The following is a 27,622-nucleotide window of genomic DNA, read 5'->3' on the forward strand; positions in this document are numbered from 1 at the left end:
ATATTTTTTTGACAAAATTAAAAAAAAAACATATTTAACCCTTTAAACTATTATATTTATTATTTTTTTATATTATTTAAATTTTTAATCAAAAAAATTAGTTAAACCAATTACAAGAAAAAAATGATCGTACTTTTTTTTTGTTACAAGAAATGATACTACTCCTTCCGTTCCAAAATAAATGACGTTTGACCACTATTACATTTGTCGATCTACAACTTTGATCGTTAATATTTGTAATTATTTATTATGAAAAATTATAAAAATTAATTTTTTTTGTTAAGTAACCTAGTGGCTAGAAAATATTCATCGAGACAAATTTAACATCTTATACGTTAATATTTATATTATTTATTATTTGTAGAAAAATAAAGTGAAATTAAATTATGTCATATGAATAGTACTTTTTTAATGTGAAATGTACTTTTAGTCAAAACCCCCATGCGCCTATAGTTAGGGTTTAAGCAGCGAAAGCAAAACAGCTCCAATCCTCGCTCTGAACCCATCATCCAATTTTTATTTCGATTCCGACCAATTTCACTTTAACAATGGTAACCCTAAACAACAACGGTTCAGAACCTGACCCAAAACCTATTGCGGCGGAGACACCAGAACCGGTACCCGAAAATATTAGTAACAACAACGGGTCGGAAATTGACCCGAACCATGTTGCGGCGAAGACACCGGTAACAGAACCTGAAAAGCTTGATACTTTGGGTGATGAAATTCCTATTGAGAAAATTGTAGAAAAGATTACGTTAGTGGAAGATTCTCCTTCAGTTGAGGTGAATGGGAATGAAGAAAAAGATGAGAAAGAGGATGATAGTGAAAGTGAGAGTGAGAGCGAGAGTGGAAGTTCGGAGTCAGAGGCTTCTTCATCATCATCATCGGCGTCATCTTCATCATCCGAGTCTGACAGTGATGGCGATGAAGATGACGACGAAGATATGAAAGATGAAGATGAAGAGGGGGAGATAAGTGATTCTGAGGAAGAGAAGATGGTTAGTTGGAGTCCTACTGTTGATGGTGATTTTGATGAGGAGGATGTTGCAGTAGGACCAATTAGGTCAAAGAATGAAATTCAGGTATTTTTAGTTTCTTATTTGTAAAATGATTTTTTGTGTAGCATCATTGAGAATTATCTGTCTTTTTATACTTTGATAATTCAATTATATTTTTATCACCGAAACATGTTATCGAGAAAGTTGTTGTCTGGTTCATCGGTGAGAAAAATTGATTTTGACTAAAATTGAGTTGAATGTAAAGTGATTTTTATGTTTGGATACATTCATCTAAAAGTGAGTTGAACAAAAATTGAGTGCAAAAATCAATTCTAAAATTAGAAGCTACAATATCTAGCTTCAAGTAGAATCAATTCGGGAGGCAAACTCGGTTCTACTTTAGCAAAACCAAACATGTCAAAGTATATTATACATCTCTAGAATCAATTTTGACTCTTCAATAAGTGAAACTAAACATACACAGTTGGCAGCTGCCAATGACATTGATTTGTAGGGGTCTGGTTTGAACCTGAAATTTTTCCCACTTCTCCTCCACATTTAAAAGTGTGCGAGTCTATTCACCAGGTTAAAATTAAATTAAATACTTAACAACACTGTTACAAACATGTGGTGGATTTGTGTCCCTTTCTTTATAGTCCCATGATTGATGTACTTAACTGCAGTTTGGTTTGTTCTTGGGGGACTGTTTTGTGCTAATTTTGAAAGTCTAGGATTGGTCCTATTTGTCATGTTAATTTGAAGGTAGCTTTGGTTGGCATTTAGAATTGAAGAGAAGTTAAAATATGAGAAACTTTGAAAATCTCTTGACGCTAAATGTGATGCAATAACTATGGATGAATTTTTTTTTCTTTTATTGAATAATGCATAATAGTTTGACTAATTTTGAAAAATCTCTTGACTGGTGTTGACTTTGCAGAATTTGCCTCCAGTTCCTCCGGTGGATGTGACTTTAGAACCGCACCATAAAATGCTACCCGTTGGAGTTGTTATGTCGGTAAGCTTACAGATATCTCATCACTTATTTGAGGATCAGAATAGACGTTTCAGTATTGATTGCATGTTCTGTTTCTTTATTTTGTATAAATTTTATGTTTGTTATTAGATTTGATTATGAAGTATATCAGATGGGGTACCAATAATTGTTAGAATCAACTTTCTTATTTGACAGACTCTTGGTGCTCAAGTCATTGTCGAAGGAGTGGAGAAGCATGAACCTCTTAATGAGGGTTCTATTCTCTGGCTGACTGAAAGCCGCAAACCACTAGGTTTAGTTGATGAAATCTTTGGACCAGTGAAAAACCCGTATTATATTGTGAGATACAACTCTGAAAGTGAAGTCCCTGCGGGGATCCAAGGGGGAACAACTCTGGTCTCATGTGTTCCAGAGTATGCGGATCGCGTGCTTAATAATAAGGATCTTTACCGGAAAGGCTATGATGCATCTGGTGCGAATGATGAAGAGTTGTCTGATGAAGTAGAGTTTTCAGATGACGAGAAAGAGGCTGAATACAGGAAAATGCAGAAAATGACAAAGAGAGGGGTAAATGATCAAAATCCTGACAAGAGAAAAAACAATAAAAAGAAATTTTCACCAAGAGATCATAGGTTACCCACCATCCCCAATGCACCTGCGGCAGCACAGCGTGTATTACCTACTTTCCCTCATGCACCTGCAGCAGCACAAAATGTATTACCTACTGTCCCTCATGCACCTGCAGCAGCACAGAATGTATTACCTACTGTCCCTCATGGACCTGCAGCAGCACCATTGGTTAATCATGGAAGTTGTTCTCCTTATTTAGGCATTGGACAAGGTGGAACTACCACAGTTTCTCAAGTTCAGCCTTTAAATGCAGGTCCTCACTTTGCTGCAAACGGAATGTGGACAAATCAGACAATATTTCAACAGCAGCCACAACCTTCCCAGCTTCCAAATGCATTTCCTTCAAATGGCATGTCATATTATCCACAAAACACACAATTTTCTCTACAGTTTCCTGTGCCAGGAAATCCATTTCAACAGCAAATGAATCCCAATCACGGAACTCACTTCCCAACTATGATGACTGGCGTACAGCCCAATATATTTGCACAACAACCAATGTATGCACCGGGGTTTGTGGGTCAAAACCAAATGCCATTTGATTCAAGACCACCCTTCCAACAGATTCAGCAACAACCTATCTTTCAAATGCAGCAGCAGGGTTTTTCACCCAATGAGTTGCAGCAACGACCTATCTTTCAAGCACAGCAGCAGGGTTTTCCACCTAATGAGTTGCAGCAACGACCTATCTTTCAAGCGCAGCAGCAGGGCTTTCCACCCTCTGAGCCTAGTTCTATTTCTAGCAACCCCTCTCAATTTCATCCAGGTTCATCAGGTAGCCGAGGGAGACCAACATTTCGTGGTGCCGGTAGGAGAGGATGGCGACCTTCTAGGTGACGTTGAATTGATTGCTTGAGTTGGGCTATTCTGCAGGGATTGTACTTGCAAATTTTCCTGCAGCCTCTCGAATTATGAAAGGAATTGATGGGATCCTAAAAGGGATGAGTCGAGTTCCTGGTCTTTTAGTTACATGTGTCATTTGTACTTGAAAGTATATGTCATCTAATCATCTGTACTTTTTCTTTTGTAATCCACGGGATCCCCTGTTTTCTTTTGTAATCCCTGTGGTTTATAAGCTTAATGCAGCAAGCCCATTTTTCTTTTGTAATCCGAATGTCATCTCATCATGTGACTTTTTCATGCCTGAGCTAGTGAGCTCTATCATTCTCTATACATCAGGGAGGCTGCTGAAGTGAATCAAAGCGTCTTATCGAAAGCACAGAGAAGGCGGCAAGTAGGGTAGGAGTCACAAGTTTGATTTAACTCTTTTAAAGTGAGCGTTGTACTTTGTAAAATAAGCATGTATCACAAACCTTGAAGGGTATGTTTGTTTTAGTTTTTAATATAATTGATTTTGAATGAATTTATGTCCATTTAGTGTTTAGGAATGATGTTTTTAACTGTGAATTTTAATGTAGTGTGATTCTTGGGAACCAATTATAATAGGCTCTTGCTAACGAGTGTCCTCGGCACTCTTTAAGCATTTTTTTTTGGGTGATAAGCACTTTTTAAGCATTCTATTTAAAGAAATTATTATTCTAGAAAGTGAAATATTTCAATTCTCAATGCATTGACTTTACACATTTTCATAAAAACTTACTATTTAAGATACTTAAAGAGTGTCTCGAGCACTCGTTAGCATTTTTCGTATAAATATTACTTATTAATAATTTGTATTTTGGTACCGGCTTCTATCGGACAACCAACTATTGATTACTAACAAAACCAATTTTAATAACCACATTAACAAATAATTAACTCTACTGAAAAATAATTCAACTCATAGCGACACAAATCCTAGGTAAGTAGAGCTAGCCTCAATTTACTTTGGTAGTCTGTCATTTAACAATTCCAGGTTCAGTTTCTATGTCCTGGCTCTACTACTACACCATACACTCCTCATTAATAGAGGTTCTCTCAATTCAGTTTCGTACACAACAAAAGTGTAATAAATACAAGATGCGTCAAAACAACAACCTAAAAACGAAATAGTTTATGGGCCTGTTTGTTATATATATTTTTTTAAAATAGATTTTTGTAGTGTTATATAATTTTGTGTAAAAAAAATTTATAAAGAAACTTTTTATAAAAGTTTCAAATAAAAATTTGGTTTGAATAGTTATTCTTAAAATGTGATTTTAGGTATTTGATCATTTTATTGAAACTTTTTTGGATATCAAAATTTCGAAAAATCACTTAATTTTTGAAGCTATTTCAAATAGATTTGTCCTTTCATAAAAATCATTTTTGAAATACAACTTTTTCAAAAAATTGTGATTTTGACTATGCTTTGATCTTCAATAGTGTGTATTTATGTTATATGATGTCAAAACTAGTGTTTCAATTTAGAAAAAACAAATATAAAAAAAAATCTATTTTTTTAAAAGCGGAAACAAAAATCTATTTTTTTAAAAGCTGAAACAAATGGGCCATATATTATAAAAAAAATTGAAATAAAATTCTTTGATAAACACATTCACATACAACACACAAAAATAGCTTCATTTTATCTCAACTCTTCCTTGTGAAAATTTGACATCTTAACCCTCTTGTTGGGTCCATATTAATTTGATGACGTGTGAACTATTGGCGCAGCAGAAGCATGAACTTGATTGTTCTTGAGCGCGGCTTGCTCCTTAAGCAAGTGCAAGATTGGTTTACTTCAATCTTGTGTGACAACAAGAATATAGAAAATGTGAGAGAGTAAATATTAAAATGGGAGAGGACCCATAAACTTAACGTCTTAAGGTTTTGGGTGAAAATGTGATGTTAGAGTCACTTGTAAGGTTGCTTAATGTCCAATATGCCAATCCTATCAAGTGAGGCTCCCCCTCACGGCCCAACAGTGGTATCAGAGCCTGATTGATGGAGCAATAAGTGAGTGGTAAATGATTGTGGACACGGAAAGACTCACATTTGAGGGGAGATGTCGAGATCTGTCAAGTGTGAGAAAAAGTCCCACACTGGTTGGAAGAGTTGAGGTTGAACACTTTATAAGTGAGAGGACCCATAAACCTATAATGCCTTAAGGTTTTGGGTGAAGATGTGGTGTTAGAGTCACTTGTAAGGTTGTTCAATGTTCAATGTGCCGATCCAATCCAATGAGGCTCCCCCTTCTTGGCCCAACAAATTTAACGTGATTGTTGGCTTTCATGGTCATGTGATTATAGGTACTCTTTTCTTGATCATATGATGGTATTCGCCAATAAGTCTAGCTCTCAATGTGCCAATCCAATCCAATGAGGCTCCCCCTTCTAGGCCCAACAAATTTAACGTGATTGTTGGCTTTCATGGTTTTCATGTGATTATAGGTACTCTTTTGTTGATCATATGGTGGTATTCGTCAATAAGTCTAACTGTTTCTCTCGGCATCTGTCTTTTAAGTCATTTATTTTGCAAAGAATACATGTCTTTCTCATTCATTAAATATGATTTATTGAATCATGCATGTAATGTTAGAATGAAATTATATATGTAAGAAATACAAAGTAATCGTAAATTTTCTCTAATACATTTATATATTTATATATCTATTCCCTTTATCCCAGTAATTGTCACATTTGTAAAGAGAAAATGAAATTTTTAATTTTCAATTTAATAGTATTGCTTATTTTTGCAATTGTACACTCTAATTAATGGTATGTTTATCATTCCCTATTTATTATTCTAAAATTTTCATTTATGATATTAGAAATAAAACAATAGTTAGTATGAGTAATTGGTAAAATCATAAAAAATATATATATATATATATATATATATATATATATATATATATATATATATATATATATATATATATATATATATATATATATATATATATAAAGCAAAACCCTTTATTTTTCGTTTAATTTTAAGTAAGATTTAATCCTTTATTTATTTTTTTCACGATTTTTTAGCCCTTTCTCCATTTTAGCCCTCTCTTATGTTATGGTACTCTTATGGGTTTTTTTTCTTGTGCACTCTCAATCATAAATATATGTAATGTGCCGAAAGAGCTTGAAAAATTGTATGCAAACATGAATGAAGGACCAAAAAGGACAAAAGTGATGCGAAAAAAAGATAATTTTGCAAAATTAAAAAAGTTATTTATCATTTTTTTTTTCTTAATCTGTGCGAGTGAAATGATCAAATGTAATTTTGAGAAATATTGTAAGACGGAGGGATACTATTTATCAAATTTATAACAGTTTAAATAATCACATAAAATTTTCTAATGTTCTATTATTTTATGCACAAATTACAAGTTGAATTAACAACCACCTTCAAATGAAATTTAATTCTCTCATTTGTCTTCATATATTCTTTTGTATTGGCCTCTAGAAGGTCACTCATCCGACATGCTCATGGCCCCTGCTTATGATCCTTGACAAAACTTGATTAGTTTTGTGTTCTATTCCGTGACGGTGGTAGATGATAACGATCATCGAAGATGAATTACATTTGGATAAGACACAAAAGACAAAGTTGTCGAAATTGGTGATTCTTACAAATAGAGTACTATTAAAGTTCAAGCAAGGGGTAATTTTCAAATATTCTACCTCAAGGTTGTTAAACATAATAAGAGTCTATGTAAGCTTTGAAATAGAATGAGATTGGGAATCTACGACAACAACGAGAGATTAAATTTCATTTGAAAAATGGAGTGTGGCTGCATAAACCCTTTGTAAGCTATCTACATAGGCTCCACACATTCTCACAAGTGTCACAAGTGTTTACTTAATATGTATGAAAATAATGTACAAAACAACTATTCCAATATCTAAATAGTTGTAAACATGTACATTGTAAACTTGTACAATGAGTTAAGTCAAGAGTTTGATAACTATGGATGTCCTTTCATATATGTGCTTACGTTTGTCTCGTAGAAACGCAAAATCTTTTAAATATAATAAAATTATTATGTTATAAAAAAAAAATCATTCTATTATGGAATCTCTTAAATATCTTATTAAAAATGTTCTTAAAAAATAAACATAATTTATTGATAGTAAATCACCATATGTGACAAATGAAAAATATAATATTAGCAATCATCAAATTACATGGAGATAATTGTTGGTGACAAATAGTAAAATGATACATTGCTGCATAAAGATTTCCCTTTATGAAAATTAGGCATTGCAACAAAATTTGTAACCACCCGAATCCGTACCAATTTTGACGAGAATTCTTACTTTGACCGGGTGTAAATGTGGATTTTCTCTGATATTCAAAGTCGAGGTCGAGCCCGAGGTGTAGATGTGGATTTTCTCTGATATTCAAAATCGAGGTCGAGACGGGTTTTTTTAATGGCGTATATATATATAGTTAAAATTATCTTCTATAATTTGTTTTTCTTTAAATTATTTAAAATCTATCGATTATAATTATTTTATGTAGAATTGGATTGAATGTTCATTTTCTATAAATTGGAAATAATAATAAAATTAATAAAAATGCTATATAGCAAAAACATTAAAAATAACATACATAAATTGGAAGCAAAGTCTTCACAAATCTTAGTTCAATTGGTAGAACGTCATAACTGATATTCGAACTTCAGTCGCTCCACTTTGTGTGTTGAATTTTCAAAGACATATCATTTCATCTATCTACCAAAAAAGAAAATTGGAACTAAACCTTAAGTAACTCAATTTAATAGTAGTATGTTTTTATCTGCACTCAACTTTAAAGCTACTACCAATTAGCACCTACCATACAACAAATAAATTTTGTATGTGTATAATACGGTACCTTATTTAAAATATACCTAAATAAAACTTATGGAACTCAATTAGCCACTTAAGATTGCTCCAACGGCCAAAAAGTAAAGGAACCACTCCATAAAGCTATGTAATCAAATATGAAAACCCCTTGGAAGCTCATAGAAGAAAGAGGAAGAGAATAGAGACATTGTGTAAGAGAATAAATTGTTAACATTGAAATTTATGATCCAGTAAATGAGAACAATGAAAGATGATGAACTCATCACACTGGTGATGTCCAATTAGGAAAATTAAGCATTTCTAGTTTTCTATAGGCATAACCAGCCCATAAGAACAAGTATTGGGAACACAGTGCCATTGCTAAGGACTCAGAATCAAGCTTTTGCATTGCTAGTAAAGTCAGTACATGTCTGGCAGCTGCAATCCGAAAAGCGGCAGATGTCACATCCAAAGCACACACAAGAAGTGCAACCTTTACATGTTGGAGATCGACCACATCCTCTGTAAACTCTTCGACTTCCTCGTTCTTCTTCATCATCGCATGTTATCCTGAAAAGCATGATATTACCAAGAGGCTTCATAAAAAGGAGGTATTTCTACCTGAATAATTCTTTTGAAAAGTGAAATTTCATGTCCAGTAAAACCAGCAATACATATCAAACAAATATATAATCATTCCAGAGGGCATAACAGTCTAAGTAGCGTCAACAATGATAATCTAGATGGAAGGTGAACCATGTTGACAACTCGGTAAAGTAAAGCTACTTCCCATAATTGTGTAGCTTTTAAGAAAATTATATTCCTTCTGCTAAATGGAATTGAACACAAATGCAAAGCAAACCCAATATAAAGATCACATTAAAACTGATGTAAAGGACCACTAGAAGAACCAGTTCAGATATTAATAAATTATACACTTAGTAGTAATAACATGGATTCTTTTTTCTTATAACCATTTAATCAAACTAACATATTCAGAAAAAGTACTAGCCTCTTTTTAGTTCAATAAAAGAAAGCAAGATACAAGCCAAAAAGACAGGCGTGTCAGGTGATTTTTAAGTATGTTTGTGTTGGTGGTACATGATGGAATGAAGTGGAATGGAAAGGATTCCTTCAATTCCACAGCAAGATAACAAAGGAAGAGATTGGTTAAATTTTTAAAAATGGATGTTATCTCATTTCATTCCACTTCATTCTACCCTATACCACTAATCCAAACATATTGTTCCATAATGTCTCATGAGGTATTTGAACGGAGGCTCTATTCTATACAATACCACTTCAATTCTTTGTTGCAACAAAACTGTTCAATCTACGACAAGAAACATATACTTCACAATTTTGTAACTGGTCATTACAACACATATCAATCATATGAAAAATTTGCTTCAGAAAACTCTTTTTTTTCAAACTGGGTCTGGCTAAGTTCTTTTAGCACGGAAACATAAACGGTATCCTAACCAAGACTCGGCCTTAAGAATTAATTAGCATATGTTGTTAACAAATTACCAATCAAATATATTGCATACCCCAGATGTTATACGATAGATTTAGCAATTCTTTATCATAGTTCTGTAACAGTAACAGTCCATATGTAGTCTGACAATGCCTAAAAGAGACCGCACCAATGATACATAATTGCTCAACCGTAAAACAGTAATCTGATATGCTTACTTGAGTTTTTATAAAGTAATTTAGAGCAAAAACTGTCATAAGATATAGAGTACAAAATATAAGATATCATAGATTAGGACTGGATTCAATTATTTGTACAGCAAACTGCAAATTAGTAAGGATTGATAACAATATTCAAGATTTGTTGGACCACCTTCTATTGAGTCACTTTGGTCACAACACTAGATGTCAATCAATATAAAAAAAGAAGATAAAATATGCTATTTGGTGCAAACAAAATTCATTTGAAGCATGGTGAATTTATGAGTGTAGACTAGACAGACATTATTAAATCCAAGTCACAAACATTAAAAGCATAAGTTACCGACTTATTTTTTAGTTCGTGGTGAATGTGTACATTGTAAGGGAAAAGAAGCATACTTGTCATATGGAAGATCAGAACACTTCCAATTTGCATCTGCCACAGCATCATGGTGAATGCGACATTCCTCTTTAGATCTCAGACGAAATCTACGCTCTTTGTTACACTTAGTACAGCGAACAAACTCATCGCGGTGACCAACACGTCCACTTAGGGACCTCTGAGAGCTATTAGCACCTTTTAACACTTGATTGTAGTATTTGAGCAGTACTGTTTTGCCCAATGGAACCTTCTCACCATTAATTATAACCCAGATATTATTCTTCCATTTCCTTGCCGTCTCTCTTCCAGAATGTTTCTCAAATGCAGAAGGAGTCAACTTGTCTATCATTTAAAAACCATATGCAAGAAATTAATGTCATGGACAAAATCACTGTCATTACTCAATTCATAATTTTTGGGTTTCATAGAATGCAAGAAAAAAAAAATCAGAAATTAACTTTTAATTTCCATCATGGATGCATAAGGGCTAAGGCACAGTAAAATTACACAATCGCGTTATAAAGCTCCTATCACTAGGTGCATCACTGTGACCAAAACAAAATCATTAACTAATATTATCTGCAATTACTAAATCATACTAATATAATGACAGTGAAGCTATAACAAGAGAATCATTTACCTACATTTTCCACCACATTCATAAATTAGAGTCATATAAACGACATAAACTTGTATTCATCCCCCTCAAAACACTACCAGAGGGAGCAAGAAATATTTTCTCTTATCTTCTTTTTCTTTCGATTATCCATGAGTAAAAATTTAGAATTTTCATCCCAGCTTAGTCAAATGATCTATTCCCTAGCTAGTTGCTGATCTTTCAAATTAAATCATGAAGGTATGGTAGGATATAACTCTATGAATCATATTTTCTCAAGTTGGTATATTTCATGTATAAAATTTTGAAGTAATTACTTAAACACATCTCATGTAGTGAAATGTGGCAAACAAAATTCCCAAAGTAGCTGTCACTATTACACTTCCTGTTTAAATCAGTAAATCCTCATATGTGTCAGCAGAGGTACTGTATTGGTCCTTCTGCATCAACAGATATTCTACCAAGTTGATGTACTTGTATATATCATTGTTCAAGTAATGAAAGTAATAAAATAAGGCGCACCCTCGACCATTGTTATCAATGTAGATGGTGGATTATTTTGGCCAGCCAAAATCCACCATTTAAACATGGCCTTGCGGCCTATAGTGGATAACTGGATATATTAGATGTTGCAGCCTATGTATGTCGATTGGCACAAAATCCACCATGCTATAACATGGTGCCGGCGTGCTACTATGGCAGAAATTTGACAACATTGCATGTACATAGTGACGGAAAATTATTAGATTCTAAGTTTAACCTTGGTGATAGCATATATTCACCTCAGTTACCAACAAAAAAGGCTACATAAGTGGCATGGATATGTGCCTCCAATACAAAGAGCCATCATAATCATTCACACATAAAATAAGAGTGTGTCATCAAAGACAAGAACATACATAACATACATATTATAGATTAACAATACCTTTGGATAATTACTGCTGTATAGTCTACTCTGCAAAAGTAAACAGACTTCAATGACTTTGAAGAAATATAGTGTAACGACCTTACATTCTAGGATCTTACCACGTACAAATCAACTATAGAAAAGTAATATTCAACAAAAAAAAAAAAAACATATTTAATTTAATCTCACAAAAAGACAGTATGCTAATCAAGAATATTCAACATTGCATAATACTAACATTCATCTAGCATGATCATAAAGAGTATCAAAACAAAAGAGTTCATTGAGACAAATCAACATACACTTAAAGTGTCAAATAACCATCACAAATTCCAAACACAAAGCAGATCAAAACAACCTCATAATAAAACTCTTGACTCTTCAAAGTCAAACCCTCACCAAACCATAAACTATAAAATATTAACACAAACACATACACACCATACACGACACTGACACATAAACACCAGTGTCATATTGGTGTATCTGCTCATATCAGACATCGAACACGCCTTTAATCAGAAGTGTAGACAACTATCAACATGCACATAAACAAACAATGAGAGAGAGAGAGAGAGAGAGAGAGAGATGGAGAGAGAAAGAAAAAGAGAGAGAAAAAACCTTCTTGACAACCAGGGGTGCATTCACAAATAATTTGAAGGAAGCCACTAAGATAAACCCTAAGTCTACCAACAGCATCACCATATCTATGACTAGTACAACCACACATAACTTCAACATAATCATCAAAAAAATTCACTCCACTCATCTCTCTCAACTCTTCCTCACTAAACAACATTGACACCCCACTTTCATTTTCCAACCCATTTGCCATTTTCTCAATAAAAAGACTCTGTTTTTGAAGAGAAAACTATATGGGTTGGTGTAAAATCAAAAGTGCAAAGAGTGTATATATATATATATATAGGTTTCAAAGATATTAGAGATCTGAGGATAAAATGTTAAAATATTTTAGAGAGAGAAAGAGTGGTTGGTGATGTGGTTGAATGAATGCAATGAATTAGCTGGCGTATAGCAAAACAAATGTTGTGAGGTTAAAAGGGGTACTACTTGCATGATACTATGATGATAGTTGACATCACGAGAGAGAAGAAAAGTTTATAGAGAAATCATCTCTTATGTAACTATAGACTAGGGATAGAAAGAGGTTTTTGATTTTTGTGCTTTTGTTTGTGTACGAGTGTATCGGATTCGGATCCTCTCATGTGGGGTGGCACCGACCCAATAGGCGGCACCTACCCAAATTAGAATGTATCTATGTTTTTAGATGGTTTGGATTCTCTCCATTGGTAAAATGGTGTTGCTGCAATCGCAACCACTCATTTCAATCTACTATATGTGGTCAATAATATTAATCAGTGGATGAACAGCTGAGATAAGCATAGAACGAAAAATGTAGATATGTGTTTCGATTGGCTTTTTGTTTTTTAGTAATACATTTTTTTTTAATGATGATGTTATTTTAGAGTTGTATTGCACTTTGGGTGGGGATACTATTACTATATTTGATCTTGGTTGAATTAAAAATGGAACAAAAATTGAGTGGTGTTCAAAAGAAATGGTAGAAAACAAAAAGGTGGGGTTTTTGGAAGGAGAATTTGATTCTATTCTCTGCATAAACTGCAATTCTTTTTTAGGATATCTTGTATGAGAGACTTATTACAAGCTTGATATTTTCTCAATAAAAACATATAAGTATCAAAATGTATAGAATTAATTAAATGTTAATTTAGTTATATTATTATTTGACAAATTTGGTCCTATATATGCATCAAGAGTTAAATACTTTATTTGTTAGTTTCATTTTCTTAATTACTCAGAAATTAAGGGTTATAAATTGTACAAATCCAATTAAGCTTTACTCAAAGATGAGCTTAATAAAATGGAATGGGAAAAATGATGGGTCTATAAACCAAAGATAGTGACTACATAACAAGTTTGCAATAATTTTTTCTATCTTGTTTTGATTGCTACATGAGACATTACTACAACCACAGCCACAACCACAATAGTGATAAATAATGTATGCATGAAAACTTATAAGGCACTATTTCTATCCCAATATATATGGCAGAAAACTTATAAGAACAGAACTTGAGAACTTGCTACAGACTATTGAATAATACTACAGTTTTAAACTATTTACAGTGTGACTTACTAATCAAAGGAATATACATCATAAATAATTAAGATACATGAAAATCCTCCCTATAAATAATTAAGTTACTATTAGTTGCTAAAAGCTGTCAGAAATAATACATTTTTAAATAAAAAATGATACTTTCAACAAAGCTCTGAATTTGTTTTAGTTACTACATGTATTTCTTATAGAAAAACAGCTTTTCATGTGCCTAAATACTTTCACTTTCAAGCAACTTTTTTTAATCTAAAAAACCTGTGATATTATAAGTTAAGGTGTTTGGGTGGTTAGACTTCTCTATAGATGAAAAGTCAAGGAGATTAATGAGTTAGAACAACAATGACACACTCTTTAACATAGAAATCTCATGGAGATTAATTTGAGTTGGATCTAACTTAATTTTATAAAATCGACTTATAAAGTATTGTTTCCATTTATAAATATATGGTCAGATCATCTCTAATTTAACGTGAAATTCTTAATACACTCTTTCACGTCCAACATTATTGAACTTTGGTGTGTGGATATAAATGATGGATATGACCCCATAAGGGAAACATATACCATTTAGAATAATTTGCATTGAACTTAACTTAACCCTACGAAATCGATTTGTAAGGTATTGCTCAACTTATAAACATATATATGTTCATTAGGTCATCCCTCATCCAATATGAGACTCTTAACAGATTTCACTAAACTCCAGTTTTAATTATTTATTTTATGTCTTGAAAAGCTTGGCCATAATATTCTTGATGCGTTATCTACGAGGAAACCAAGGTCTTTTAAAGGCAGAGGTACATGTCGGTTCACATATATAGCTTTGCAAATGATTTTATTGATGCGGCAAGTGTGAAGTAAGTTAAGTCTCAAGTTTGAATTTTATAAGTGAGAGTATCCATAAATATAATGTCTTAAGGTTTTTGATAAAAATATGATGTCCAACTAACTTGGATAAACTAAATGTGAATGATCACCCGACTGCTTCCTCATGACCCAAGAGTGGTATCAAAATTGATGGTTCAACAAAAGATTCGACTGACTCCATATATTTAAAGTTTTCTTAACAAAAATGATCAGGTGGCGAGTCTCGTTGAATAGTGGCAATTATTTTAAATTTAGGAGATGTTAATTTGATACTCCCTCCGGCTTTATTTATAAGCAAAATTCAAAAAAAAAATTGTCCTTAAATATAAGCAAAAGTAATCAAATTTAACTCTATTTAATGTTATTGTTCCAAAAATACCCCTCATTAATTGTTCTACTTTATAAGATGGATGCATAGTCCCAATGTAAATTTAATGCATTGTAAAGGATAAATTAGTAAATTTAACAATTTTCTTAATAAATGTGAAACAACAAATTCAGGCTTATAAATAAGTGTTGAGGAAGCATCATCCAAAAACCTATAATAATTGAGTCAAAATAAAAAGGAAATAAAAAGGAATAGATATTGTATTTAAAATTAGACTTAACTACACATTTGGTGCCTTACGTTTATTTTAGGTTTCAATTTGGTCCATTACATTTAAAAAGTATCAATTTGGTCCCTTACATTTATTTTAGGTTTCAAGTTAGTCATTTCCGTTAGTTTTGTCACTAACACCGTTTGAATAGTACACATGTCAGTGTGTTCAACTGCCACGTGTATGTCCACATATGCAAATTGGCTGCCACATGTGACAAAATTTACGGAAATGACTAACTTGAAATATAAAATAAACGTAAGGGACCAAATTGATATTTTTTAAACGTAAGGGACCAAATTAAAATCTAAAATAAACGTAAGGGACCAAATGTGTAGTTAAGCCTTAAAATTAAAATGCTCTAATAGATGAGCCTAACGCTTCTGTTTCGTGAGAAGTCACTTGATTGATGATTTGTTCTTCAAGAGGTACTCAATTTGAGACTCGAGATGATGCTAACGCCGCAACTCTTGCGGACAAATTGAATTGGAAATACTAGCTAGGTGGCTGGTCATTCATGGCCGGTCTAGTCTCATATTGACTGCAGCTGCAGCACCAAGATTCCATACATATGATATGTGATCTGCTCTGTAACTTAAAGTGCAGGCAAACAAAGTACTGCGTGCCATCATATAGATTTTATTTGATTTGCAGAATATTTTACATTGAGAGAAGCCGCACGTTGTTCATAAATAATCTAGTATGATATCATGTACACCATTTTACCTATTTCTTACATTGTTTTGTTAATATTAAATTAAAATATTTTATATGATGTACAACATCTATTTGGTTTTTCGTATATGGATTTAATTAATTGCGGTTGTAAATTTTTATATTGTAGTAAAATGCAAAAAAAATAAAATAAAATGTGGTTGATGAAGTCGAAAAGACAGTTGTGTGTAGACTCCAAGTCATTTGTAATGCAGCCACAATTTCAATTTCAGACCACAGTATAAAATTTTGGTCTTAAGTACAAAGTGATATATTAAAGTTAAAACCTTATATTCAAAAGAAAAATTTGTGCAATAAATACATTGGTTATTTGCTCCCATAAGAAATTGAAAATTTCATTCCTAAAGTTTTATAAGTATAAAGGCATACAATGGGCATTATTAAAAAAAAAAAATAGTCATAGTTTTTGTTTTTTTGGTTTACAATATTATCAATGAAGATCGAACCTAAAACTTCATATATACTGTCTAAATTCATCACCGCTATATGTATTTGATTCACCTTAGATATTATCATACATATCCTGTCAAACGCATGAAGTTTTAGACAGTATACATGAAGTTTTAGGTTCGATCTTCATTGACAATATTGTAAACCAAAAAAATAGTCATAGTTTTTGTTTTTTTGGTTTACAATATTGTCAATGAAGATCGAGCCTAAAACTTCATGTATACTGTCTAAATTCATCACCACTCGTTAGCAAAACTCTTCTCTAAAATGCCCAAGATATATGTATTTGATTTGGTTGTCTCGAATCAGGAATGTGTACTATCAAAAAGTCATTGCGGTCGTGCAGTAAGATATTATTGATTGTCCGATCAAGATCAAATAATCCTAATTTTAATTATAGTGCTTTTAAGAATTCTTAAATAAAAATAAGATTATATTTTATAGAATGTCCAATCAAAATTGGACGGCTATAAATTAATATAGTGACTGGATGACTGAATAGAGAAAACAATGACCGCATGATCACATAGAGAAAACAACTACATCTAATTCATTTCCAGTTGTATCATCTTTTAATTATAGGAAAAGTTAATATGCACATTAAGAACACATTTTAAAAAAAATAAATAAAAAAAGGCTAAACCATTGAGAAAGAAAAAAGGCAAAATAATAGTAATTCCTTTTACTGTGCCATGCAACAATTGTGGCCACCAAACTCTAGTGCTCTCTTGTCCCAAATTACTACTACTATTTGCACAGCCTCACAACACTATTCCAAATTTCAAAAGATAACTTTTACAACTTCTAAATGGTGAACTATTATATGCTGTGTACTTTTTCAACGACAAAGCACTCATCATCATCATTTCAAACTTTTCCTCTTTAATGATCATAGTGTAAGATATCGGTCTATTACACTATGATAGACCGATATCTTACCGATCGGAGATCTAATGTGTAATTTAAGTTATCCAATAGTAATTATAATGTCACGTAATAAATGACGCTTAACGAATATTGAATAGGTTGTGTGATACTATATTAAAAAGAAAATTAGATTTTACTTATAATACGAGAAGTATCAACTATTATAAACACATTATTAGACTACATTTTATTCAACGAAGAACTCTTAACAAATTTATTTAGGTATTGACTGTGTGGCTCATCACTTTAGCCTGAATTTACAAGTTAGCTAGTTCAACAAATTTGTATTGTTTGTCCAAAAAAATTTGTATTCACATCTAGGATTTTCTAACTTTGCAACACATGGACGTTTGTTACATGTTTTTCCAATTTGAAACGGGCATACATATGTGTAAGTTCTATGTGGCTTAGTCCACATTTGGCACAAAAATGAAGTTGTTTGGTTTGGTTACCACTTTATCAACCTAATATTTTTGACTTGTTGGGACTTCTACACTCTCCCACGGAATCCTATGAATTCCTAGAGTTCATGCATTGCCACATATTTTTGGTCAATGCATTACCAGATCTCACATACTCTTAATTTTACAAACTTACACACTTTTAATATTCTCTCTTGATAATAAATAAGGATACAGGTGAAATGAAACATCTAACATATTGTTTGATATAAACTTTTAATTTAAAGGTGAATTTTGTAAAATTTGTATTCATTAAAGCATTATTAAACGGTGTAATATTACTCAAATGTTATATCAGTATAATTTGACCCGTCCCCCATGTATGTACTCCCTTTGTCCCGAACAAAATGTGTCTACCCCCTTTATGTAAGACCTTCGTACTAATGCCTTCAAGATCTCATCGACCATGGGGGACTCTAGATATTCATACCGTGTCTAAATTTGCATGCTGTGTTAAATATACAATCTCATCGAATTGAAATTTTTTGCGGTTAGCAGATTTCCACATTCACACAATCAAATCACGTTGGTGGCTATAAGACCATGGTTGAAAATCTATGTTGTCTGGTCTCGATTCAATGTGGAACCTATTTCATGCAAATTCATATATACGGATGGAATCCGAATTCAAAACTATCATCACCACCGCTAGTATGGATGTACATTTGCATGAGTCTTGATTTAAAACAGCGTGGAACTGCATGCTGTAAACAAAAAGACAATCTTGGTCCATTTACCTTTGGTCTACGTACACCTACCATATGTGTTGTGTCCTATGAAAGCTACATATAGATCTCACATGGTTCCATTTTTCAATGGTATGAGTGAAAGAGCATGCTTATGAGTCTGCATCGCAACAACTCTCACCAACACATGGTCATGCTAAAGCTAAAGTGAGGCGTGATTGTGGCCTTTCTGCTAATATGGCCAAAATAAGGATCCAAATCCCATTAATTAATTTGTCTTTTTGTGAGAAAAAAAAATCATGTAATGTTAAGTATAGTATAGGCGCAAATTTGAAGATGATTATGCTTACAGTTGCTCATCATATAAGGCATTGTGCTTCACATCATGTGAAACTTATTTCTCCTCATTATTTCATCCAATAATTGATTATTTATATGTATGTATGTGTTGTGTGCATGCTTGATATCTAAGTGGATTTGTCAGAATTATAGTGAGCTACCATAAGTTTATAAAAGATAGATTCACCTTGATTACGACAAATTTTGTGTGATACTTCTAATAAATCCTCCAAAATCATTCATTTCTTCAATTGAAAGCTCACAAGTTTGATATTTAACTAAAACAACATTGGCCTTAAACTATCCTTTTCGATTCATGGTTTTTTTTTAAAAATTTGTTGTCTTAACGATCTCCGATTTTCAATGAAAAGAGGTTTGATAGTTTTGTATTAGACTAAAAGATAAATAGAATATGACTAAAGTTTGTTTTCGTCAAAATACAATTGTAAGTTTTCTCGAATAATTGCTCAAACTATATTTACATTTATGTTACAACTTTGAATATTTTATTCTTTGTGGGCTCATGTTGTCTTATTCAGGCACAAGTCCACTTTGTTGAATTAGTTAACTTTTAGTTTTGTTTGTTAGCTGTATATATCTTGTTAAAGTAATAGAGGATTTTATACAATTATTTATTTAAAAAATTAAATATTCCAATTTTCAATAAATTTATTATTTAAAATTCTTAAAAAAGTGTTTTAAAAATACTCGTTAGCATTTCTTTTATGTAATTAGTGTCAATCTTAACATCAAATTAAGCATTAGTACTCCACCTAAAGCTTGTCATTGAACAAGAAGGTTCCACAACTTGCATGTTCATATCATTGATGCCAATTTGTGAAGTTTTCGGGTCTTGTATGCCTAACATCTCATGGAAACTTACATCGGTTGAGAGATGGTCTGACTAAGTGTTTATATACTAGAGGCAATCCTTAACTTACAAGCCAGTTTTGTAAGAATGAATTAGGCCCAATACTCATTTCTAATATTAACTGTCCTCCTCTTGAACATGGAATTGGAGATGTATCCAAGATAAAGCTAAAAGAAAATACAAGTTTGCACCTAGTAGAGAACCAACAAAAGAGATGATTACAGTGTGTAAAACAAAAACTAAACGATTGATAAAGATGATTACAAAACAGGAGATAAATAATTTTCTTTTTGTAGCAAATGATACATACAACTAGGTGGAAATAAAAGGTGAGAGCACTAAGCCCAAAATACAAGAAAATCCAAAGCAAGTGAACCATAAATCAATTGTTTATTTGTAAATACTTGCAAATTTATAAATAATAAATAAAAAATTATTTATTTGTATCATTTGTTTTACATAAGTTCAACCATAAATCAATCCAAACATGTAAATATGAGTATTGTACTAAATAATTTTTTATCCGAAAACTAATTAAGAGCATTAACAATAGAATTTCTAATTTTTTAATACACGTGTACACATCACTCATTTATAATTTTTTAATAATGATACAGTACTTCTTACTAAGCACTCAATATCTCCAACTCATTTACACTTAAAAAATTATAAACAAGTCTCACTAAAAACTCTCCATCTCACTAATAATTCTAATCATTACAAATGGATGTTGTTTTATTGAGTGAGGTGTATAATTATTAGGAAAATGTTAACATGTGCACCAAAGGCACATGTTAACATGACCCTTATTTATTATCCTCCTAATCTAATGATAAAGTCGTATTATTTTTAGTTCAATTCAATGTATGATATTGTAATATTATGCCAAATTATTTGTTGGTCATACTAACAAATAAAATATAAAATCATATCATATAAATAAATTATTCCCGTGTGTTGCACGAGTGGGAAATCTAGTACAAAAATATATAGCTGGTATTCAGTGCAAAAATATATAGGCATCTATGCGTATTTTACAAGCAGTTTCTATTAAGTACAATTCTTTTTTTTTTTTTTGACTTAAGTACTTAATTAATTGTAATTTGCTCTAATTGAAATACCTATTAAGTTCCAATATTTAAAAAATATGTATCTACCATTAAAGATTGTCTGAGGGATAGAGGAAAATTGGTCTGAGCCAAGTATAGCCAATGTAGAGAAGTATAAGTAAACAAAGGGGGTGTAAATACGGGAAACTTTTATTTTACTCTTTTCCTAGACTGAGTGTTGAAATTTTTTCTTTATCATTTTTCATCAATTTTTTTTTTTTTTAAATTTATATTTGGACCATTTAACCGGAGCAGTAAGTGGAGAACAACAGAGACAGTATTATTTGCTGTTATGTCTTATTCTCTGCAAATTCAACTCTCAATTTCTCGAGACATACAACAAAGAGAATCCCCCAACTTTAACGTTGGTTTTATGAAAACTGCACACTTGGAAGAAATAACGTGTAAAGCAACCCAACCACAAAATGGAGGGGTGTTTATTAGTAGTAGGTACTGTATCAAATATCAATATTATTATTAGTATTTTTTTTATATAAAAGTATCAATATTATTAATATTATTACTAGTACTTTTTGTACGGTTTTACTTCCTCTAATTTTTACTACAAGTACGGCTAATTTTATGATGAGATAATTTTTTTACCATGTATAAATTGATTTTCACCATTAATATTAGATTAAATTAGATATAATGCAAGATATTAATTTAATGGTAAAAATAAACTTATATATAATTAAAAACTTTTTTTTTTTTGGCTTTCACCACCAGTTTAATCTGGTTCGGGGATCAGTCTAACATCAAATGATTTCAATCCCTCCAATTACAGTTGCGGGGATCAATCCGTAGTATAAAAAACTTAATTTATTTATAAACGTATAAATATAATGTCTAATGATAGTTGTTGCAGAGAAATGTGAGAATATACACGAGTGCAGTTTTTTTTTTTTTTTGAGCAAGTACGTGAGTGCATCTTTGAATGAGCAACTTCTAATTTCTTAATATTTAATATACGAGAAATACATATAACTCAAATAAATAGTATTCAGACACACACATAAAAATATTTTTAAAATATAAATCATTTGAATTTTTCTTTTTCTCTCTTTTTTAAAAATGAAATGCAAACGTGAATAGAATAGTATAGTACATTAAAATCCACAAAAAATAATAAAGATGAATGATGAAATATTGCCAACTATGAAAGTAAAGTCACCGTCCCAGCAGAATACAGAATGGCCAAGCAAGCAACACCAACAACAGTACATACAAAAACTGCAACATCACAACCCTTTCCATTTTAACTTAACTCATAATCACTTTTCAATCTTCATTCTCTCTTTCTTCTTCAATTGGATCATCATCATCATCATCATTTTTTCCAACAAAACACTGTTCTTTTGTTCCTTTTTTTTGTTCTTTAATATTGCAGTTACATAGATCTTATTCTTACTTAGTTACAACAACTCCTTCAAGACAAAGAAACGTAAAAGGTGCATTTAAATCTCTGCTACTAAAATCTGAAATTGAAGCTTTTTTTTTTTCTTCTGAGTTTCTTTTCCATAATATAGAAAGTTATTTTGTTAAGTAGCTGAAATTATCAACACCCACCTTCAAAGATTGTAGCTTTATGATGAAGGAGTAATCTATTTTGATTTTTGAGCTTATTTCAAGAAGTGGGTCCCAATTATTGAAACCTAATATTTGTCATATCATATGCACCTTATATAGTTCCAAAATCAATATCTTAGCCATTAGGGTGTGGATTGATGCAGATTTAAGAATAATGTTTTATCCTGCAGAAAATCATGGACCCCACCTTTTTGTTGAAATGCTTGTTAAAAGGGTAGTTTTAGTTTTGTTGTGTTTTTGTTAATTATCAATCTTCTGAAGATTTGTGAGGTTTTTGTTGCTACTTTGGGTTTCAACTTATAGGGATCTTGGTTTTTCTGCAAAAATTCGATTTTGATATTAGCAGTGTTACAAAGAGTATGAGGAAAAATGTTGGTTCTTATTCAGGAAGGATGTTTAGTGACAAGAAATGGATTATACCATTTTTTGCAAGTTTGTTGGTATCTGTGAGTTTAGTTTTGACAGCTATTCTTGGATCGTTTAGTTCTGCTGGTGGGGGCGAGGAGTTGCCGTTGGTTGATGTCATTTCATTTAAGGGATCAGAGGATTCCGGTGGATTATTTGTGGAGTCGGATTTGGAAAGGTCTATAAATGCTAGCGTGGTTGTGAAAATGGAGGCGCCTAAGTTTGCATATCTTATTTCAGGCACCAAGGGTGATAGTCATAGGATGATGAGGACGTTAGAGGCGATTTATCACCCAAGAAATCAGTATGTTTTGCATTTGGATCTTGAGGCGCCGCCTCGAGAAAGGTTGGAGTTGGCAAATGCAGTGAAAGCTGATCCGATATTTAGAGAAGTGGAGAATGTGCGTGTTATGTCTCAATCCAATTTGGTTACCTATAAGGGTCCTACGATGATTGCTTGTACTCTTCAAGCTATTGCAATACTACTGAAGGAGAGCTCAGAGTGGGACTGGTTTATAAACCTTAGTGCCTCAGATTATCCTCTTGTGACACAAGATGGTTAGTAACTGATCTTTTACTTGCTTCTTTGATGTTATATATGCTGTTTTCCTGTAAAAAATGACTGCATAAACAATGATGTTCTTGGTTTTGAAAGAATATGGCGAGCCGTGAGCCTATACAAATTTGTCCTCCAGATTTAAACACACGATGCTATTTTTAGTAGTTTAAAAATTTGAGTGCCGACTAGCATACATCATGTATAGTTTGCTTTTGGTTTATAGCATAGTGTTGAATTATTTCCATTGGGCGCTACACTATTGTTTTGAGGACAGAAATCATTGTTAAAGTCGAATCTTAAAGTTTCAACGACAGGAAAGATTATTGAAGTTAATTGTTAGTTAATGTGCTCCATCCCTTGATTATATTGTTGATGTTTCAGGATTGTTCTCTAGGTTTAATCATTAGGTTTGTTCAAACAACTAATCAATGAACTAACTGTTTGTATGCTCTCAAAAAAATTGTTCTTTCTTCCATTTTAATGTTGTCTTTTGTGATAGAAGGTTAGCAAGCAAAATTGGGCTTGAGCTAATAAAACAAGTTTACCATGTTTATTGCATATTTCACTTTTTCCTTTGTAATTCCATTATTTGATTGTGTTGATAGTTCCAGGAAATTCTCTTTGTTATCTTCCTATAAGTTTTCCATCACATTCATTCTAGCCTAAAGTATCGGCTTTTTCCTAATCACCAACAAATGCAATATTGATTTAAATAGCCCTCCATAGGTTAGCAAGCCGTGTCTAGCTTTGTTAAGCAACGACAATAAAATACCAAATCTTATCCCGCTTGATATCATACTTTGAAGTCTTTGGTGAAGATTTTATGTATGCCTTGTCACCATTACCATTACATCATTTTGTTTCTGCTAGAGTTCCACCAAATGCCATTTTATGTATATATATGAGAGATCGTTCTGGATATTAAGATCACTTTTGTTGTTGCCAGATTAAATTTGTGAGCTAAAACTTGTAAGCATGTATTATATGGTGCTTATTTTCTGAAAGTTTAATTATCTAAGTGCACAAGGGTTTATCAACCCTTAGTCCCACTAAAACTAGGGGAGATACTATTACTGCTAGGTATTAGTCCAATCTAAACAAGGGAAAGTGTATTATCAAAGGAAACTTGAACAACACTGCACATATTGTAAGAGAAAATTCTCCCAGCCAAGTGAAACACCAATGGTCTCAAGCTAAAAAGCCGATGCCCAAATAGGAAACAGGCATGCCCCTAAAATATTGCTTTCCTGCCTATATAACAAACTTGGTCACTTTCTCTCACATTTAACCAACTCTTTTCCCTCCCTTTTTCTATCACACGCCTTGTATGAGACTAAGTTGGGCCTTAGTTGTTTGGAACTTCAGGGGTACACTTTGAAAAGCTACTTTATAACGAGATCCCGAAGTCAAAGGGACCCTTTATTGTAGGCTGTCCAAGAACCATAGGAATTGGGTTCTTATCAGATACGCCTTGTTCACAAAAAGAAAAATCACTTTACAGGAATATCTTTGAATCTAAGCAGTTGCTGAATCTTCTCAAGAATCACAGCTTCGTTCATGAATATATGTTTGACATGGACTTTAAGACGATTGGGTTATTTTCATTACAAGATCCATTATGATTGTACTATTAGAAAAGATGGTGTTGTGTGATATGGACTGAAGTGTAAAACATTCAAGATGATTATCCTTAGGAAGTAAATGGTTTAAATTCGTGTTGGGAGATTGACAAGTACAAAATGAATTCTGTTTTTGCCCCAATAAAATGTTTACTGCCACAATAGCTATCTGCTTAGGGGGATTTTAGTCAATAATGTGCGAGTCTTCTTTGCTACAAAATACAAATATATTAAAATTTTCTCTATTACTATAAATGAAGAGCCGTATAGTTCATATCTTGATGTTCAGAGTCTGTATTTGATTGAATTACATACATATCTCAAGTCAAGTCAAACAACGATGACATCTACCCCTTCCCTTTTAGAGGCTTTGTACATCGCTTGATAATTGTTTCCTGCTTTTGCAGATATGCTTCATGTTTTCTCTAATCTGTCAAGAGATCTCAATTTCATTGAACATACACGCATTACCGGTTGGAAATTGTAAGTGAGTTGTATAATTGCATATTTGAAAATTGCTGTAAATTCAACATTTGATGAGGTATGTGGCTTTTTTGCCGGTTTACTGTTTCGGTTGATTGACATTTCTTTCTATTACTGCTTATATGTTCAGGAACCAAAGAGCAAGGCCCATCATTATTGATCCTGCCCTTTACTTATCGAAGAAATCTGATTTAGCATTGACTTCTCAAAGAAGAACACTACCCACACCTTTTAAATTGTTCACCGGTATGTTTTGTCTATATTTCCGTACACATTTATTCGTTTATTGTTTTCTACAAATTTAGGCTTTGTTTGGTGAAAAGCTAGCAGATGGTGGATGAGCTTATTTTGTCTTAACTTATAGAAAATAAGCTACTTGATGAAATTTGAAGTGTTCGGTGAAGTTAGTAGTTGAACTAACCGATAAATATAAAATGACATAAAAAGGCACTTCTAATAAATATTTAATTTTTTTCAATTAAGATAATGAGAGCAAATTTTATACGCTATGAGCTCAAATGCTACTTCAATTAGCATCTCAAAAACCGTTATAATCTTGTGAAAAAATGCTGCAAGCCAATGGTTTGACCTTGCCAAACAGAGCCTTAAATTTAAATTAAAAGGCCCTTTCAAGGTAGCATGGCTAAGATCGTAAATATCTGGTTAGCTAGTCAGAGTAAATTTATTTGCGATTTGATGGCAATCAACACAGTAGTTCCCAATAATTTTGTTTATCCTTTGTGAACAGGTTCAGCTTGGGTTGTACTAACACGGTCTTTTGTGGAGTACTGTATATGGGGATGGGATAACTTTCCACGGACTATGCTTATGTATTATACAAATTTTGTCTCTTCGCCAGAGGGATATTTTCACACTGTCATTTGTAACACTCAGAAATTTCGGCACACAGCAATAAGCCACGATCTTCACTATATTGCTTGGGACAGTCCACCAAAGCAACATCCCATCTCTTTAACAACGAAGGACTATGACAAAATGGCCAAGAGCAATGCTCCCTTTGCCCGAAAGTTCCCCAAGGATGATCCAGTCCTAGACAAGATTGACAAAGAACTTTTGGGTCGGACGCATAGATTTTCACCAGGGGGGTGGTGTATTGGGACATCAGATGGTGGAGCAGACCCGTGTTCTTTGCGCGGTAACGATACAGTGTTTAGGCCAGGACCTGGTGCCGAGAAGCTACACAAGCTGCTTCAGGTGCTGTTATCTGAAGAATTTATAAGCAAACAGTGTTTGTGACAATGGGGTACACTAAAAAATTTATAATGTCAAGTGTACATAAAGTGGTTACATATATTTGATATAAAAAGTTAAAATTTTGTATCGAATAATATAGGTTCATACTTCATAGTACCTTTCAGAAAAGAAAAAAAAAGGTTCATAGTACGAAACAACAAGCACTCACAGTAGTAGTTTTTTGGTGCTTGTTTCGGTTTAGTTTTGCCAATTCGAGTCAACCATTTGTGCTATTACAACCTTTTTATTTTTGTTGAGTTACAAAAGGCAATCAAGTTTAATTTTCATAGCAGATTTTTATGGGTTATCTATTATGGAGAAATTAGTAGGTCTGCAATTTTACAAGCACTTTATTCAACATTTAACATGTGTGAAGTTGTGAATCATGTCTATGATAGGCAGTATGTGTAATACAAGAATTTAGGTGATTGCTCTTCTCCCCGATTTCCTCACAGACAAAATACACTATCGTGAGATATCTTCCGGTGAAATGGAGGATTCTCAGCAATTCAGGAGGTGAAGAGAAATTAGTATGAATTTATCTTTTTTTGAGAGATGATAACAAGTCCATGTAATATGTGGCCTGAATGCTCCAATCTGGTTAGAC

The 27,622-nt window shown here is 32.6% G+C and overlaps 3 protein-coding genes across 4 annotated transcripts; 2 read left to right on the plus strand and 1 right to left on the minus strand.

Moving 5' to 3' along the window:
- Window positions 1–422: 422 nt before the first annotated feature.
- LOC123882003 (H/ACA ribonucleoprotein complex non-core subunit NAF1) lies at window positions 423–3,988 on the plus strand. Its single transcript, XM_045930779.1, has 3 exons — window positions 423–1,085; window positions 1,939–2,016; window positions 2,191–3,988. Exons 1-3 carry the CDS (start codon window positions 549–551, stop codon window positions 3,460–3,462), a joined length of 1,887 nt encoding a protein of 628 aa, XP_045786735.1. The 5' UTR covers window positions 423–548; the 3' UTR covers window positions 3,463–3,988.
- A 4,540-nt stretch (window positions 3,989–8,528) lies between these two features.
- On the minus strand, window positions 8,529–13,628 carry LOC123924391 (protein ULTRAPETALA 1). The gene is made up of 3 exons (XM_045977268.1): window positions 12,522–13,628; window positions 10,392–10,716; window positions 8,529–8,885 (listed from the first exon to the last, which is right to left on the minus strand). The coding sequence occupies exons 1-3, from the start codon at window positions 12,733–12,735 to the stop codon at window positions 8,711–8,713; spliced, it is 714 nt and encodes a 237-aa protein (XP_045833224.1). The 5' UTR covers window positions 12,736–13,628; the 3' UTR covers window positions 8,529–8,710.
- An 8,590-nt stretch (window positions 13,629–22,218) lies between these two features.
- Window positions 22,219–27,307, plus strand: LOC123921419 (beta-glucuronosyltransferase GlcAT14A-like). Of its 2 annotated transcripts, XM_045973958.1 has the most exons (5): window positions 22,234–22,556; window positions 23,180–23,658; window positions 25,686–25,761; window positions 25,892–26,007; window positions 26,510–27,307. In XM_045973958.1, the coding sequence occupies exons 2-5, from the start codon at window positions 23,307–23,309 to the stop codon at window positions 27,016–27,018; spliced, it is 1,053 nt and encodes a 350-aa protein (XP_045829914.1). In that variant the 5' UTR covers window positions 22,234–22,556; window positions 23,180–23,306; the 3' UTR covers window positions 27,019–27,307. The 2 variants fall into 2 exon arrangements, with proteins under 2 accessions (XP_045829913.1, XP_045829914.1); XM_045973957.1 differs by having other exon boundaries at window positions 22,219–23,658.
- Window positions 27,308–27,622: the final 315 nt, after the last annotated feature.

Source organism: Trifolium pratense, linkage group LG4 (genome assembly GCF_020283565.1).
Source record: "Trifolium pratense cultivar HEN17-A07 linkage group LG4, ARS_RC_1.1, whole genome shotgun sequence".
Taxonomy (NCBI): Eukaryota; Viridiplantae; Streptophyta; class Magnoliopsida; order Fabales; family Fabaceae; genus Trifolium; species Trifolium pratense.